General features: G+C 35.1%; 1 protein-coding gene across 2 annotated transcripts in view; it reads left to right on the top strand.

Moving 5' to 3' along the window:
* LOC149785893 (protein virilizer homolog) overlaps window positions 1-17,647 on the top strand; it is a 160,433-nt gene that overhangs the window by 13,648 nt on the left and 129,138 nt on the right. For both annotated transcript variants that reach the window (XM_089979888.1, XM_089979889.1), the window contains exons 4-7: window positions 5,606-5,654; window positions 5,987-6,125; window positions 8,427-9,806; window positions 12,785-12,939. In XM_089979888.1, coding sequence (XP_089836014.1) covers window positions 5,606-5,654; window positions 5,987-6,125; window positions 8,427-9,806; window positions 12,785-12,939 — 1,723 coding nt within the window. The remainder of the gene's footprint in view (window positions 1-5,605; window positions 5,655-5,986; window positions 6,126-8,426; window positions 9,807-12,784; window positions 12,940-17,647) is intronic.

Consider the following 17,647-nt stretch of genomic DNA (forward strand, 5'->3'; position numbering starts at 1 on the left):
CTGAAATAAAAGTTTAATGCATGCTGAAAGCATGTGTTGATTTGTAATTATTCTTGTTGTAGTCATTCAAACGAATAGGCATACAAGCGTTAATTATTGGAAATATGCAGTGGATAAATGTACATAGAAACACATATGAGAAAATTTTAGCAGTATGAAATTTGTACAGATACCATTCATAGACCATGGAACGTAATGAACTGTACACATGCTTCGTCTTTCTTAACCTAATTTTGCTGTTAATTATTTCCATTTAATTCAGACACATAATGATGTGTGACAAAATTATTGAATATTTTAAATATGTATGCAATTTTTGCAATGGAATTACATATTTTATGGATTCATTTCAAGCCCCAACGGTATGATATCAGACGGCAAGTAAACGGTGTTGATACTCTGTTCATGCTATATATTAGACGTTGAATTCAGATACAATGATCAGGGGAAAAAATATTGAATTTTGTAAATATGTGTACAATTTTTCAATGGAATTACATGCATTATAGATGAACTGAATGCCACAACAGCACGATAGTAAACGGTGTTGATACCCTATTTATCATATACCGTAGACATGAATACACGTATATGTGCCGATGAGTTGTTCTCTCAAAAAACTAAAATGCTGTAAAACCCTGAATTTGCGACCCCGATATTAACGTGATTTTCTTGTGGACCCCAATTATCGCGTTATAGCGGGGTTCCACTGAAGTGAATATTTTTCCAAGTCTATTAATGTAATAGGAAATGAAAATTGAAAAAGAAGGGATAGTTACTAGTTTATTGACAACAAGCAATACAGCCATAATATTACAAAATAAATCATTACATGACTGTTTTGCTCTACTTCCATGGCCTTTGCATCCTGCATCACCATTAGTGCATATGTATGACTGTTGTCACCTGAAATAAATACATTATCAAATGTAAAATGTCTACTTTCCTGACATCTACGTCTCTTTCTCTCTCATTTTTTAATAGAAACATCAGGTATTAAGCAAATCTATATCATGTATCTTATTTTCCAAATAATAGTTTTGTAAGGAACTTAAGTTAATGACATTTTAATACTAAAATCATGTGATCGTACTTAACATTGTAAGATAAGTGACGTATAATGTGACCGTTGATTTCATGCATTTAGGAATTAAATGCTCCCCCCCCCCTTTTATGGCTAGCTTTACAAAGTACATCTCTGTCAACCAGGAGTTCAGAAATTTATTTTTGCTGCGCTTTACATGTTTTGCTTGTAGTGAATTGATTCTTATATCCCAAGAATGCTGTAGATTTTTTTTCTTGACAAGCAAACTAGGATCTCCATTCCCACCAATGAAACCTACACGAGTCAACATCTGGCATTATTGTACCGTATATATAGCATTAATTATCATCATTAAATTAAAAGAAGGAATGAAGAAACATATCACAGCATATGTGCCCCCCAAAAAACTAATTCGGAATAAATATGTTATTTAGTAAGGAGTGTTATATGCATATACGAGTTAACAATAAGGAAATAAGGTGGGATATAAAATGTGGAAATAGTTAAAACATGTATGGTAGTTTGAGACCACATTTGAACTATTAACGTAAATGGACACCCATTTTAGGCATTGTTAGTTATAACAAAAAAGGGTATTGTTTATTTGTCAATCAATTGCTAGTGCTTTCATTCACTGTAGAACAGGCGATGTCTTTGAAGCATGCCAAAGAGGCTTGAGTCAAACCTTTAGCTATTGTGCAATTTGGGCACAACATGTTGGGAGGGGATAACACTCTCCACTGGGACAAACAGCATGTCCTTTGAGAATTTCACGTGTATTGGACCAGAAAATCCAGTGAATATTTAGTGAAAATGATGCTTAAATATGCCGCAAAAGACTTCCAATGGTAGGTCCCAATTTGCGTGTTTTCGGATTCAGTCTTCCAACTTGGTTTTTAAGATTTATTTTTTTGCATGACACACTAGAGTAACTGTTCAGCGAATATTTGAATTCTTTGGAAATCTATCTCTACATTGAAACTTCAACACAGAAGGGGCATTTTTGTTGGAACTTATTCGGATTTCATGGAACTATTGGAATTGAAAGGACTATTAGGAAAAAGGAATTCATTCACCATGCTGTTAATTCATTTAATTCTTTCACTCCTGTTCTTTGAGAAATACATTTTTTTCAATTGTGCAAAACTTGTTTGTTTTTATATTTCTTGTGTAGTTTACGTCCCCTGAGTCATCACAGGATAGATGGCAAAAGTAAATATATATTACTTACCCCACCTGGATTCATTTTTGTGACACACTCCTTCAAAATATCGGCACCAGTTATGAATGAATTGACAACTTGTGCCTTGATACATATATCACAGAACATCTGCTTGAACTTTGTATCATATCTCAGCCACAGACACCCAAGTTTCCAGCTGTCGAAAAATTTTCGGGAACTTTCGACCCGTTCATCATTATGTGGTGTTGCACTTCAAGCATTACTACCATCACTACATGTAGATGATGTTGGCCTGTTAGGTATAACATCAGGTTTAGTGACTGTGTTGTCTGATGAATTTGCACTAAATCCAAATGCTGTTATTTTTGCTCACTTACTCTTAAGATGAGACGATGAACTTATGTTTACCCATGATAAAGTTGCACTGTTGACAGTATATAATTCTGATTGAGATTTTTTCCATTTGCTTTGTATTTATACACAGCAATCGGTACTTCAAAGATAATCAGTTTTCCCTGAAGTTTAAGCAAAACTATTTTATTGTTACATTAAAAAACAACAGAAGGATTAGCCATCATTTAATGGTAGCTATTTCTGTTCATGTCTTCAGAAGTCGGTCAATTTTAGATATAGTCAGTAGCATGACTAAGTGTATCACAGCATACAATAATCAGGCCAGATGTCAACATAAGCGGATTATGATGTAACAATGCTCTGTAAAGATGGGTTTGTCAACACGAACAAAGGATTTGTTTATGTAACAGATAGATTCCAGTGCATTGTGTATCCAAGTTTGTGGCTTCCTTTCATGGTCCCTTTGAATGTCTCCACTCCAAATCCATGATTGTATGTACAAATTAAACAGCCAAAAGGGTTGTTGCCCACAAAATTGCCAGACGGTATATTTTGTCACCAATAAGGGACAGAAATCACAATTTGTGACACTGGTGAAGCCTAGGACGATCCCTGTGTATATAATGATCACATGCTTTCTACACACTCAGTAGCCAGGTGTTTTCTAACCAAAAAATGATTTCTAAGTGCATTAAGTGGTCACAGAGCATGTTGACAGTGACTGCTCAGTCTATGACTAAACTTCACGCATAAAGCTTTGTGTAGATAAAAGGAAATTCCTGTGAATTGATTTGGACACATTTCTTAATCCATCTGTACTGACCATACTCCAGTCACATTGTTTGTGTAACTCGGATTTGACAATATGTCATATTTAAAAGTATAGTGGTTTTTATCATTAGGGTAGAGGGTCAAAGCAATTAATAATATGGATTGGGAGAAAGCAGTCATGTTGTAGCAGAAATAGGAGACATTTTTGTGACAGTTAACAGTTCAGGATGTTCATCAATTTGACAGTGAATTGATAATGTTTATATTTGTGGAAGGATACGATTTGCATTCCTTTTCATTAGTGTCTGAGATCAACAAATATTTAAACTCTGGTCTGTAAATACTGGCAAATGTTTGGTTGATGTATTACTAACATTAGTCATATACGGTTTGTAATATCTGTTGTTAATCCAGGTGAACTGTTTTCAAGCCTATTTTAGGGACCTAGCATTTAATTTCGAGGGAGGGGGGAGCCTGTGATTTTCTCTCAAACCATTATAATTTTGCTGCTTTTACTTCTTGATAATTTATATTTTCCAGTTAATATAATAGATATAATTAGTTATTTTTTTTCTAAGAATCAGGTCCTCTCTCTAAAGTTAAATGGTTACTCCCTTGTATATGTTGGCTAAGCAATGAGTCAATCCTCTGTTTCACAGTCCTGTGTAAGTTGTCAATTAGAGTGAATTAGTTTTGTCATGTTGCAGCAGTTCCTTTGAGGAACATATGTTTTTGGAGAAACAACATGTATTTTATGATTTTGTTGAATATTGCACACAACTCAGTCTGATGATAATGTAATAACCATAATAATAATGAAAATAATGTAATAACCATAATAATAAAAATAATGATATTCAGTTAATGTAATAACCATAATAATAATAAAAATAATGGTATTCAGTTAATGTAATAACCATAATAATAATAAAAATAATGGTATTCAGTTAATGTAATAACCATAATAATAATAAAAATAATGGTATTCAGTGCATGTTATTCATTCAAACAACAAAGTATGAAAGGTGAACCTGCATTCAGAAGTCACCTGTGTACACAAGTCAATCTGGCTGTTTTTTTATTGGTAGGTTTGACTGTATATACTGATGCTAACTTCTAATAACTGCCAGTATCTATTTTTATGCTGGGAGAGTATATAGCAACTACCTGTAGTTATCTGTATGCTGATGCTCACTCAGAATGCCAGTAATGAGTACCTGTATCTATCTATATGCTGATGCTCACTCATAATGCGAGTAATGAGTACCTGTATTTATCTGTATGCTGATGCTCACTCAGAATGCCAGTAATGAGTACCAGTATATATCTATATGCTGATGCTCACTCAGAATGCCAGTAATGAGTACCTGTATCTATCTATATGCTGATGCTCACTCAGAATGCCAGTAATGAGTACCAGTTTATATCTATATGCTGATGCTCACTCAGAATGCCAGTAATGAGTATTTGTATCTATGTATATGCTGATGCTCATATGTAGTGTCAATTAAAATATAGTCTGAATATACCTCCCAATTTGTTTGCACCCACATACTGATTTAAAAAACAAACAGCGCAAATGAGATAAAAGATGCACAGAATTTAGTAATTGATTTACTAAGCCGTTAAAAATGAAAGGCACAGAGGATGCCACTGGTCACAGTCTTGACTAAATGGGTTCGGTAATAATATGATTGACTGAATATGTATTTGTAACTAAATAAATATTAACATATTATAGAAATAAGATGGGTTTAAGGGAAAAGAAAGTAGAAGCAATAAAAATAGTGTAAAGATACTTTAATTAAATATTAAAATTAATGATAATATTTTGATTTTATTCTTTAGCTCTATCAGAGAATTACTTTGATTATCTATGATGAAATGATAACATAGGTGTGATGGATGGTCATTTATTGTGTGGTCTTATGAACACATATTAAAGAGCTCTGATATGGTTCCTGTTTACACATGTGGTGATAGTTGGTCAACATTTATCACTCGTTTAGTCCCCATTGATTGTCAATCAAGACATAATTACTACAGAACGAATTTGGTCAGACCATTCATGAATGGTTAATCATGATTGACTAGCTTGAAATTTCTGTATTGCAGATTACATATTTTTTATAATGGCACCCACTTAGGTGTAAGAACAAACTGTCTCGCATTGTCTGACCCTCTTCTGCTCCTTTTCTTCTAATATAATATTTTGCTTTAAAACGATAATGATGAAAATTATATCATTTCAGACTGGATTACAAGGAAAATGTGAACATACAGCTGCAAGTTGAAGGACAGGTAATTATTAAAAAATGTACCATCATCAAATGTATAATAATCTATAATTGTATGTTGTTTTCTGCATGTGGAAGATATGGTAAAGCCAACAATTCTACAAGTGTTTGTTTTTTCTTCATATGTGGTGTTTCTGTATTAAAAACAGGGAAAGCCCAAAAAGTATTTTGTGTTTTTATCAGGAACAAAAGTAGGCATGGATTACATTTAAAAATGTGATACATTTATTTGATTATAAAGTGATTTGAATGCAGAAAATGTTTAAGTAGTTTAGTATAGAAAGTTTTCTTTTAAGAAGCTCTCTACAACAGTAGTTTGTTTCCCTTGTTCTGCAGATACCCACAGATGGACTGATTCTGAAGGGCTGGTACAGCACAATAACCATTGCTATATATGGATGTCTTACTGACGTCAAACTAGAACCTGATTCTCCACCCCCTCCTCCCCCACCTCAGCCACGCCCCAAGCCCCAAGGTAAATCACAATCATATTTGTCTTATCTAGAAAGCAATGACATTTGTACAGCCTAATGTACAACATTTCTAGTTATCTCTGTTGTTCATCGACCAGAAGAGCTTTTGTTGTCCATTAGCACAAGTTTGTTATTGCTACTCTTCCTAAATTACTTGGAGAATTGCCATGAAACTGTATACACATATTTATCCCAAGGTCTAGTTGGTCCTAAGTGAAAAATTGTGCCACTTGGAGATGCAGTGTAGCCACCACAGTGACCATCTTTAAAATTTGGTTGTCACTACTCATCCTAACATAAAGACTTATTGACAGGTTTTTATTTAAAGGACCTTTTATGAACTAGTTGGTCCTAAATGAAAATGGTGCTGATATGACATCCAGTATGGCCACCATTGGGTCATATCAACATGGTTTTTTCACTAAACGACTTATTATGTTTAGTTGTTCCTAAAAGAAGATAAGGCTGATCTGACATCCAGTGTGGCTGCCACACCAAAACATCTTGAAACTCTGATTATTGCTACTCCTTCTGAATGGATGGCCATATCAGTGTTGGGTTTTCATTAAGACTTTCTATGACTTGGTCCTAAATAAACGTGATGGTAATCTGTAATTCAATGTGGCTGCTGCTTGAATCATCTTGAAAATCTCAATGAATGGTCATATCAACATGGGGTTTTCACTTAGACTTCTAGTTGGTCCTAAATCAAAATGGTGTCAGTCATGGTAAATATATATTTAAGCTTAATGGATGGTCTATGAACAGTATAATTTGGGGGCTATTCCCCAGGTAACAGGTGGAATTCAGTGGACCAGTCATGGTTGCATTAATGATAACTCTTTCATGCCAAGATAATGTATATCATAGTTTTTTGCATAATTTTGCATGACAAAAAATAATTCATTTTATTTTTTTAAAATGCAAGTTCCAAGGCAAACATTTGAACAAAATATGCATGCCATGGCAACCAAGCCCACATGTACAGTATTAGTCTTTCCTGTTAGTGATATAGTAAAGTGACCATGCTTTACATGCAAATTAGTGAGTGAAAACCATTACTTGCCTCTTTTCAGTCACAAGAAAATCCAAGAATATAAAATCAACTTCAAACGTGAAATGAAAGAAAATGCGTTATTTTAATATCAGTCTGTGGTTGTGTATGTGTATATATATATATGATCTAAAAATTTAAGTATCTGACACCAACATTAACTAATAATGTAGCAACTAAGTGTTCTGAACTGTTCGTTCCACTCCATGAGTACATGTGTGAATTTGGCATTCACAAGCAAATGCGTCATTTACCAAAGTCTCTTAATAGTTTGATTATATCTAAACTGTGTATTAAAAACAATTAGCAAAAATGAAATACTTTAGCACATCTCTTGAACGGTCTTCAGCTACAGCTGAAATGAAACAGCAGTAGCAACACAAGATAGCATAAAGGAAACATTATTTTGTCACCAGCTTTAATACTGAGGCTCAACATCTTATTTTATTTCAATTTTTTCATGGTTTCTTTTATTTCTTTTTAGATTTTCCAAGATGAACATATAATTAGATAAATTGCAGGGAATAGAATTTAGATTGATAAACAGTATAACTTAATGAACATAGACATTTTACATAAAAGAAAAAAGTCCTCACTTTCTTATTTGCTATTTAATAAAGTATTGAAATGATTTTATTAAAAAATAAATAGTGAATATAAGCATAAAAATATTCTTGTTACCACAATAATATCTCTTTAGAATGGAAAAGATGAAAATAAGGAAATGTTTTTTCTTTTTCTTGAGGGCATCAGTTGCATATTTTTAAGACCATCTTGTGTTTTGTTTTGACATTAAATCGTGCATTGATAATGACCTACATCTATTGCTTGATTTTTGTGCTGTTCTGTATGAGGGTTTAAATTAAAAATAAGTATATCCCTTATTTGCTGCAGTTTTGCTAAAAATTATGGCACCAAGTGACTCACATTCAGTGAGAGTTCTTAAAATATGTTCTGATTATATGCATTTTAACTTAAGTGCACAGTGGTTATATACAGTTATGATCCACAGGTGCACTATTTCACTGGTTTTAAAATTAGGCTAGGCAGATTGTTTTTTATTTTTATTTTCGACTATATATATATATATATATATATATATATATATATATTGTGAATTTTGTGATGTTTTGTTTACAATCAGATTGATCCATCTGGTTGTTTGGGGACAATATTAGTCAGATTTGACTGTACATTCTTGTATGGTATAATTAGATGATTGTGATGTTGACCTCACTGTATTTATTAGCATCTCTGGATCCCCGGGGACAGAGCCAGACTGCTCAGCCAGAATGGGAGCGTCAGAGTGTCCCCCAGCCTGCACAACAGCACCCACTAGACTATATCCAGCAGCAGCTACAGCAGCAGATCAAACACATTACCCAGGTCCCCCCTCCCCAGCCAGTACCTCCTCCAGCCACACCACAGCAGCTGACACAGCAGGTGTCAGCAATTGCCCTTACAACACAGCAGCCACCCCCACAGCCAGTTCCAACTATACAGCCACAGGCACAACCGCAGTCAGTTCACCAACCTGTTCTCAGTGTAGAGATTTTCTCTCCAAAATCTCTGCAACAGGAATATATCACGAGTCCACAGAAACAGCATCACCAGATAGAAGGAGTGAGAGATGCTCCTCCACAACATTACTCCCCCCTACCTGCAGAGTCTAGCAGGGAGAGAGATACTCACAGGACCTTCCCCACAGAACCCCAGGAACCTTTTGAATCCAGAGACCGTTTTGAAGATTCCAGGTCACGTGATTCATATGATTGGGACTATCATCGTGATCCAAGTGGGAGGAGGAAGTCGTCTCGTGAAAGGGAAAATCGAGACAGGGGTAACTATCCAGGCTCAAGAGAAGGGTCCAGAGAACCTCATGACTATCGAGAATCAAGAGAGCGGGACTACAGGGAGACGGATAGGGACTTTACAAGGAATTATAGGGACTCCAGAGAGAGGGAAAGGGATGTGGAAAGGGATCAGTACAGAGACAGAGAGCGTCCTTCAAGAGACTACCATGACCGGGACTCCAGAGACAGGCCTAGAAGCCCATCAAGATCATGGTCCAGATCTCCCTCAAGATCTAGACCAAGGTCCCGGTCAAGGTCAAGGTCTTGGTCACCAAGGAGGCATAGGTCATGGTCAGGATCAAGATCTAGGTCAGTTTCCAGGTCCAGATCAAGGTCTCCTGAAAGATTGGCAAGGCGAAGGTCGAGGTCATTTTCAAGTTCACCTAGTTATGCTAGACAGAGATCCACAGACAGTAGACATAGGTCACCTGTACCACATCAGAGATCACCGCCATCACGACAGAAATCACCTCCTTCTCGGCAGAGATCACCATCATCACGACAAAGATCACCAGTGAGACAGAGGTCGCCATCACTCAGACAAAAATCTCCACCATGGCAAGCATCACCTGAATCTAGACCAAGGTCACCAGAGATCAGACCAAGGTCACCTGACCTTGGGCAGAAATTGCCCGTAACCAGACCAAGATCAAGGTCAAGATCATGGTCACCTGGAAAAGTTCATTCTCCTGCTGTACTGGAAAGAGAACCAGTATCACCTGATATTGAACTGCAGGGACCAATGTCTCCAGCTCCAGAAGATGAGGCAGAACCAGGTGAGATAAACATTTTACTTGATTGATGTTCTTTAAATTCCTGTTTTATGTACCACTATGATAGTGGTATGGGTACATCATATTATCCTTGTCTACCTGTCTTTCTGTCTGTCACACCCTTGGTTAAATTTTACATTTCAGTCGTTTAAGGCACTATGTTTCATTTTTAGTTCTATTTTGCAGTTCATTGAATTGAAGAAATCCATTGTTATAAAAAGCAGAAATTAGAAACACCATTTTCATCCCTGAACATGATAACTCTCCTGTGTTAATATATATTAACAGAGATGCTAACCATTCTGACTTTGACAAATCTTTCCTGCCTAAAACCTCAGATTACACCATTATGGTCACTTTTTGTCAGATTCTGATTTTTTGGGTCAGGTAGCATTTTATGTCAGTCAACAGCAACTGAAATATGGATACATCTAGAAGACTGAAATGCTTATCATGTCTGATGGCAATTCATCCTCAAAAATTACCTCAGTTTTTTGCTGATTCATTTGAAAATGTTCTAGAAAGATCCTGAAATTAACTTGGATAGGTACAGAATATAATTTGATAAACAAAAGAACTTACTGTATGCTGGTAGCTTTCTTGTCAGATCTTTCCTATGTTCTAAATTCTAGAAACCTATGGGTGGTAGTCCATGCTTTGTGTCCTGTTGTGGGTGACCTGATTAGATCTTCATGCCATGGATGGGTGTTACCAAGTGCAGCACTGATTAATGACATCAGACTCTGTCTCAAGCAGAATAGATCTGTATCTACATTCAAAATTGAATAACTTGGAAATAACATAAAAAGGCAGACATTAAAAAAATGGTTCTTATTTATGATGACATCCTGTATATCAACAAGAAATGAAAACATGAAATTTTGAAAAGACATATTGGATCATTGCTTAGATTACAGTGAAAGAGAGTGAGTATAGATTTTCATAACTGATTCAGAAAATGAAATGATAGACCTTAAAAATCAATTGTATTTGTCATGCCATCCTTTAAATAAAACATCAAATTGCAAAGGACAACAGTGACTCAACATGAAAACAAATACCACTAACTTTTTTAACGATTAAATCTCAAAATATGCTTTAGTGTAGTCACCCATATGTTCAGCTTGACACATTTTTATATTTTGCAGGTATAAATAATGAGATCTGATTTTAACAGTATAAATAATGAGATCTGATTTTAACAGTATAAATAATGAGATCTGATTTTAACAGTATAAATAATGAGATCTGATTCTAACAGTATAAATAATGAATGTTTTTTTTAAGTGTAATATTTCATGGTATATTAGTGTTGGTTGGTTGGTAAATTTAGCATTTTCAAGTTAGATTTCCCAGAGCAGATGGAATTAGTGCCAGTTTTCCCTCAGCAGCAGAAAGTTATCAAGAAACAGTCAAATATACATGTAAAAGTGTCCAAAAAATCTTCCTTAAATATAACGTGAATTTTCCATTGATGCAGATCCCTTGATAATATCTTCACTTTCCATCCTGCCTTCAGGAAGGACCGAAACATGACAAAATTATATATAATAGACTGAGATTTGGAAGACACAGTAGTATGACTGTGAGAGTAGTAGAAAATGATTGGCTGCATTGGTCATGATAGATGATTCAGAAATATTTTTTTAAAAGAAGAAAAGGAAATGTCGGGGAAAGAGGTATATAAGAGAAACTTCTGTGACCCTTGTGAAAAAGATAGCTTATGATATAAAAGCCTAAAATAAAGCCATTGTCATACATTAAGTTAGTTAGACAGTGCTTTCATGTGTGATTCCATTGATATTGTTTGGCAAGGGACTTTGCATGTATTGACAGAGAAAACTAAACCACTAAAATGCACTTGATTTCTCTACTAATACCCTCTTCATTGCCTTCTTATGTTATATCTGGTATCCAACTCCTGCATATTGTCTAGCTAATGCAGTAAAATTTGTGCCATAGAAATTCAAAATTGGATGTACAAGGCATCAGCGCTGGCAGAATATCGTGACTTTGCAGTCACATGGGACATTGGAAGAAGAATGTATGAAGCATGTTTCAACCAGAAATCACTTTCAGTTTGTAACAGTCACTGCTTCAGATTGCTGGCTATAGATTTGTTGTATTCAGATTCTGAGTTTTTAAGACAAGTTTATATTCTGTTTAGGTAGGGTTGGCATCTCTCCATTAATATATGAGAAAAAAACAATGGAAAAGATGATACATTTTGTGCTGAAGTTAAAGCCAAGAATTCGAAAGATAATCAAAGCAAAGCAAGTCAATATATGTGTCAGATGTTTTGCTCTAGCCAGCATTTCAAGAAGTTGTTGATGAAATAAAAAGGTGTCAGAGAGTGCAGTAAATTTCCTATGTGTTACTTAATGAGGTATGGGCAGGAGGTAGAGTCAATTTCCTATGTGTTACTTAATGAGGTATAGACAGGAGGTAGAGTCAATTTCCTGTGTTACTTAATGAGGTATGGACAGGAGGTAGAGTCAATTTGCTATGTGTTACTTAATGAGGTATGGGCAGGAGGCAGAGTCAGCTAGCTGCATACTATTTAATGCAGTGTGGGCAAGAGGCACAGTCAGCTAGCTGCATACTATTTAATGAGGTATGGGCATGAGGTGTCCATTTTCACCTCGGGCATCCTTGTATGCAGATGTATGGTTGTGGCAAATAGATGTGTGGAATATGGCAGCATTTTATTGCAGGATATTATTGATTTGTTTTATAAGAATTATAGAACATATTCACTTTAGAATATCATATCAAATACACACAAAAAATCTATAAATATTCATATAAACTGGAAATAGCTGAGAGTAAATAGGATACTTAAATTACATGGAGAAGGAGGGGAGCGGTCAGAGGGCTGTACAACAGCATTAGTAATTGAGGGATGCCCTCTTTTTCTTTGTAGCCTAAACACTTTTATCTTTGTGTTCATCTACTTTAAAAAAAAAAAAAATTCAATCCAGGTGAACTTTCTGAAGAAAGTGGGCACCAGTTTGAGCCCATGTCACCTGGGGAGGTGGAACCACAGCCACTGCAGCAGCCTCTGCTGGCACAACAACAACAGGTGGAAGTAGGGGAGGAAGAGGACATTTCTTTCCTGTCAGATGGAGAAATACAGGTTAGTGGGATCAGGCAGGGATCAAACATTTCTTTATTTATTTATTTATGTACATTGTGTTTTTAGATCTACTGGTCATAGACCAGTAGAGTTTATGGGATGGTCTGTTGTACATCATGTGTCATTGTTCATTTGTTGTTCATTCATCCGTTAGCACAAGTTTGTTATTGTTACTTCTAAATTTCTTGGAGTATTGCTGTGAAACTTTACACACATTTTCCACTTTGTCTGGTTGATCCTAAATGAAAATAGTTCTGCAATGACATCCAATAGTGCCACAATTGTGGCCATCTTGAAAATTTTGTTATTGCTACTTCTTGTGAAAGGAAAAGTCATATTGACATGGGGTTTTCATTAAATGACTTCTTAGGATTGTCTGGGAGGTCCTCAATGAAAATGTGTCAATACGATACCCAGTATCAGTGGCCATCTTCAAAATCTTGTTATTGATTCTTCTGTGGAATGGATGGTCATGTCAACATGGAATTTTCACTAAAAGGCCATGTATGATGCCTAGTTGGTACTAAATGAAAATGATGCAGATCTGATGGCCAAGATGGCTGCCATCTTGAAAATCTTGTTATCGTTACACCTCAGCAATGGTAATATTGACATGGGGTTTTCACCAGAAGACTTTTACGATGCCTAGTTAATTCATAATCAAAATAGTGCTGATCTGATGTCCAATATGGCTGCCACAGTGGCCATCTTGAAAATCTTGTTATTGGCAGTGGATGAAAAGTAATAATACCATGGACTTTTCACCAGAAGACTCTTATGGTGTCTAGTTAGTCATAAATGAAAATAGTGCTGTCCATTCTGGCTGCCAATCTTGGAAATCTTGTTATTGCTAATCCTCCTGAATAAAAGTAATATTGCCAAGGGGTTTTCAGCTGAAGACTTCTTATGATAGTTGCTCCAGAATGAGGATTCAAGACTTTGCAGTTAAAGGGAAGAAATGGTCTTGACTTGAAGTTCTGAAATATTCTTTTCAGCTAGTGGAGGGAGGGTCATTCCCTCAAGTTACTCTTGTTTTAGAGGAGTCCTTTAATCCCTCAATAATGGCCCCTAATTCCTGTAGAAACAAATGTTCAACTCTCCGCATAATTTCCATTTTTGTAAATTTACTGTTGACAATTTATTTTCCATTTGTCAAATCTTTACTAAATTAATGTCTAGTCTCGGATTCGGCTAATGTGGGTATGTGAGAAAGCTTGCCAGTAGCTTCTCGTGGGTCGGTGGTTCTTTCTGGGGTTTTCCCGGGTTCTTCCTCCATTAATACTGGCCGCCATGTATAGCCTATTGTGTGCTGAAAAATAGCATTAAACCCTTCAACAACAACTAAATTAATATCCAGACCCCTTATTTTAAAACAAAAAATCCTGGTCCAGATTAATGATAAAAATTTGTTAATAAAAAGTAAGTTTTAATATGGATTTTACATTATAATTAGAAAGAATGGCTCATGGGCATGTTGTCTTTTTGCATATATTTGCATGGGATAAGCAAAATTGGTTCACGTAAAAGATATTGTTGTTTGCTTCTGTTGTATTAAATACTAGCCTATGATAATTAATAATTTGACCCTACATGCTGACAGTTTATTAGTTTCTTCCCTTTTTCGTTTGCAAACTAAACCATAACACATAAGGATAATGCAGGTTATTAAATGACCCTAGTTTTTTAATGAATTGGTAATGAACATGGCCACCAGCGTTGTTACCTTCAAATAAATTTAAAATGTTCCTATGTCCAAACATCTTGCTATAAAAGCTAGCTTGTAACAGTAAATACACTCCTTCTTTGCACCCTCAATATAAGGCCACCATTAAATATAGCTGTGTATTGCATTTTATATGATGATGCAATGCACATTACTCTCTAAAGCTTATGATATGGTATGTATCATGATACAGTATGTCTACTCTATAAAGCTTTTGATATGGTATGTATCATGATACAGTATGTCTACTCTGTAAAGCTTTTGATATGGTATGTATCATGATACAGTAGGTCTACTCTCTAAAGCTTATGATATGGTATGTATCATGATACAGTATGTCTATGGAATGTATCTAGATCCAATACACATCACTCTATAAAGCTTATGGTATGGAATATATCATGATGCAGTACATATTACTCCAAAGCTTACTATACCTTTTGCTCGTTTTACCCTGAACACTGATCTTGACTTTGTTATTCGTATTGGTTACCACATCATACAGATCTGTAAACATCATGAAAAGGCCAGGATGCTCGACATCATAACCCAATAGTTGTATGGACATAACACATAAATGATGCCATAGATTTTCAGTTATTTAAATTATGTAACAGCCATCTATGTAATATATAAAATATTATTTAATAAATTTAACTACAGAACTCCATGGCCTAGATGTGCATGGGTGTTACTGTTCTGAAAGCTATTAGGTTAATTACTACAACATTTGGCTAAAACTGATCAACATTGTTGAATATGCATCCAAATACAGTAAAGCACACACAGTTTTCATTTGCTTCACACATCATAATGAGGTTAGGGTGAGGTTGAGAGAGTGTGAAGAGGATTTAAAAAAGTACTACCACCATCTCACCACATGTCCTGATGAAATTGCCATGGCTTCTAGCAGAGAATAGCTCTGCACACCAGATTTTTGTGGAGTCTGATCCAACAATCATCATGGACATAACATTTTTTATTTGAGTAAATTTGGCTCTTGATATAGTTATATTGATAATATAACTGGAGTCCAACATTCTGATTGACTGGTTCTCTGCCAGAGTCCAGCATTCTGATTGACTGGTTCTCTGCATACAAAGAAAACAGGCCAACCTAAAAAGGTATTAAGCACTAGCTGTGGGTAAAATGACATTCAGTATGAAGCCTATACTTAACATGAGAAGTGCTTTCATGAACTGAAGAAATAATGACTCTGCTAGGAGTTGACATTGACTGACACCTGCAGTTCTGTTCACATGTAAAAACTCTTTGTAGGAAAGGCAGCTGACTTGAAATGTATTGGTTAGTAGTTAATTAGATTCAACAAGTTTGCAATTTTCATACATTTATTGTATCCAATTTCAACTTCTATCTCTTAACCTGGAATTTCTGCAGCAATACGAACACTACTAAATTTGAAATAGTGTCAGAGATTTGTGTGGATGATTTCACAAGCAGTTATCATAAACTCCACCTTAGGGTAAAGCAAAATTCCAACCATGAAAGTGCACTGACTTAGAGTTATGACTTTCAAGTTTTGTTAAAATTTTGAATAAGCATGCTTCCAAAATGTTTAAATCAGCGTGCTTCCAAAATATTTAATAAGTGCACTCTACTGGATGGTTTGATATGATTTAAATAAATACAGTTTTAGATATTGAAATATATTAGATGTCACAAGAATTAAAACCTCAGCATGTGACAACAATCTTTTAGATATGCAGATGCTATTCTGTGGAATGAGCCACCTAGTCACATTAGAGACCAATACAGTTATAATTCATTTTGAGTCTTCATTTTATTCTGGAATGGTAAAGACTGTATATGTGATATATTTTTATATATTCATCCAAATCATGTTTTTAGAAAAGAACATTGTAATGCAATTATACACTAACTTTATTAGGAATATATATTGAGTGAAGCATCTAATTTTTTTTTCTTTCTTCTTAAAGTATTACATTATCAGAACCATTGTTCATTTTTTATTCTCAAATATAATAAATGAATTCTTTGATTGTTAAAATGTTATATATTTAGAGCTGGCAAATCCCAGGCTTGCTAGTCACAGGAAAAACTTGAATGCAGAATGACAGAAGCCTGATGAAAGTATAGATTAATGTATAATAAGCATTGTGTTAATAAATGCATTAAACACATCCTGGGGGTGGGGGAATAGGCTATAAGCATACAAATTTAGGCTAAGTGAGTGCTGTGTGATCATCATGAAAACAAACATATGGAATATCATTAACTTGGTATTTCATTATCAGCTAAACATCAAATGATATTACAATGTATCAAATCATCTACTGCCTCAGAAGTGGGAGGTCATGGGTTTGAACCCTGGCCGAGTCATACTAAAGACTTACAAAAATAGTACTAACAGCTGCCTCACTAGGCACTCAGCATTAAGAGGTTAGTGTTTGAGGTGCTCAGCATTAAGAGGTTAGTGTTTGGACTGGTAGGCCTGGTGTCAGGATAATGTGACTAGGTGGGACAGCATGCTACATGTCTGCAGCATGATGCCCCAGTGCTAGACATAACTATGAACTGCCACACTGCAGACATCATAGTGATATGACTGAAAAATTGTTAAAGCTATGTTAAAAATCCTAATCACACACACACACACACATACACACACATCATCTAATACTTTGGCATACAGTTATTAAATCATCTATTTCTTTGGCATACAGTGTATCAAATCATTGAATTCCTTGGCATACAGTGTTTCAGATCATCCAATTCTTGTATCAAATCATCTAATTCATTTCACATACAGTGTATCAAATCATCTAAATTTTTTGGCATACAGTGTTTCAAATCATCCAATTCTTTGTCATACAGTGTATCAAATCATCTACTTTTTTGGCATACAATGTTTCAAATCATCCAATTCTTTGTCATACAGTGTATCAAATCATCTAATTCATTTCACATACAGTGTATCAAATCATCTAATTCTTATGCATACAG

Source organism: Sinohyriopsis cumingii, chromosome 13, assembly GCF_028554795.1.
Source record: "Sinohyriopsis cumingii isolate HCF-2022 chromosome 13, ASM2855479v2, whole genome shotgun sequence".
Taxonomy (NCBI): Eukaryota; Metazoa; Mollusca; class Bivalvia; order Unionida; family Unionidae; genus Sinohyriopsis; species Sinohyriopsis cumingii.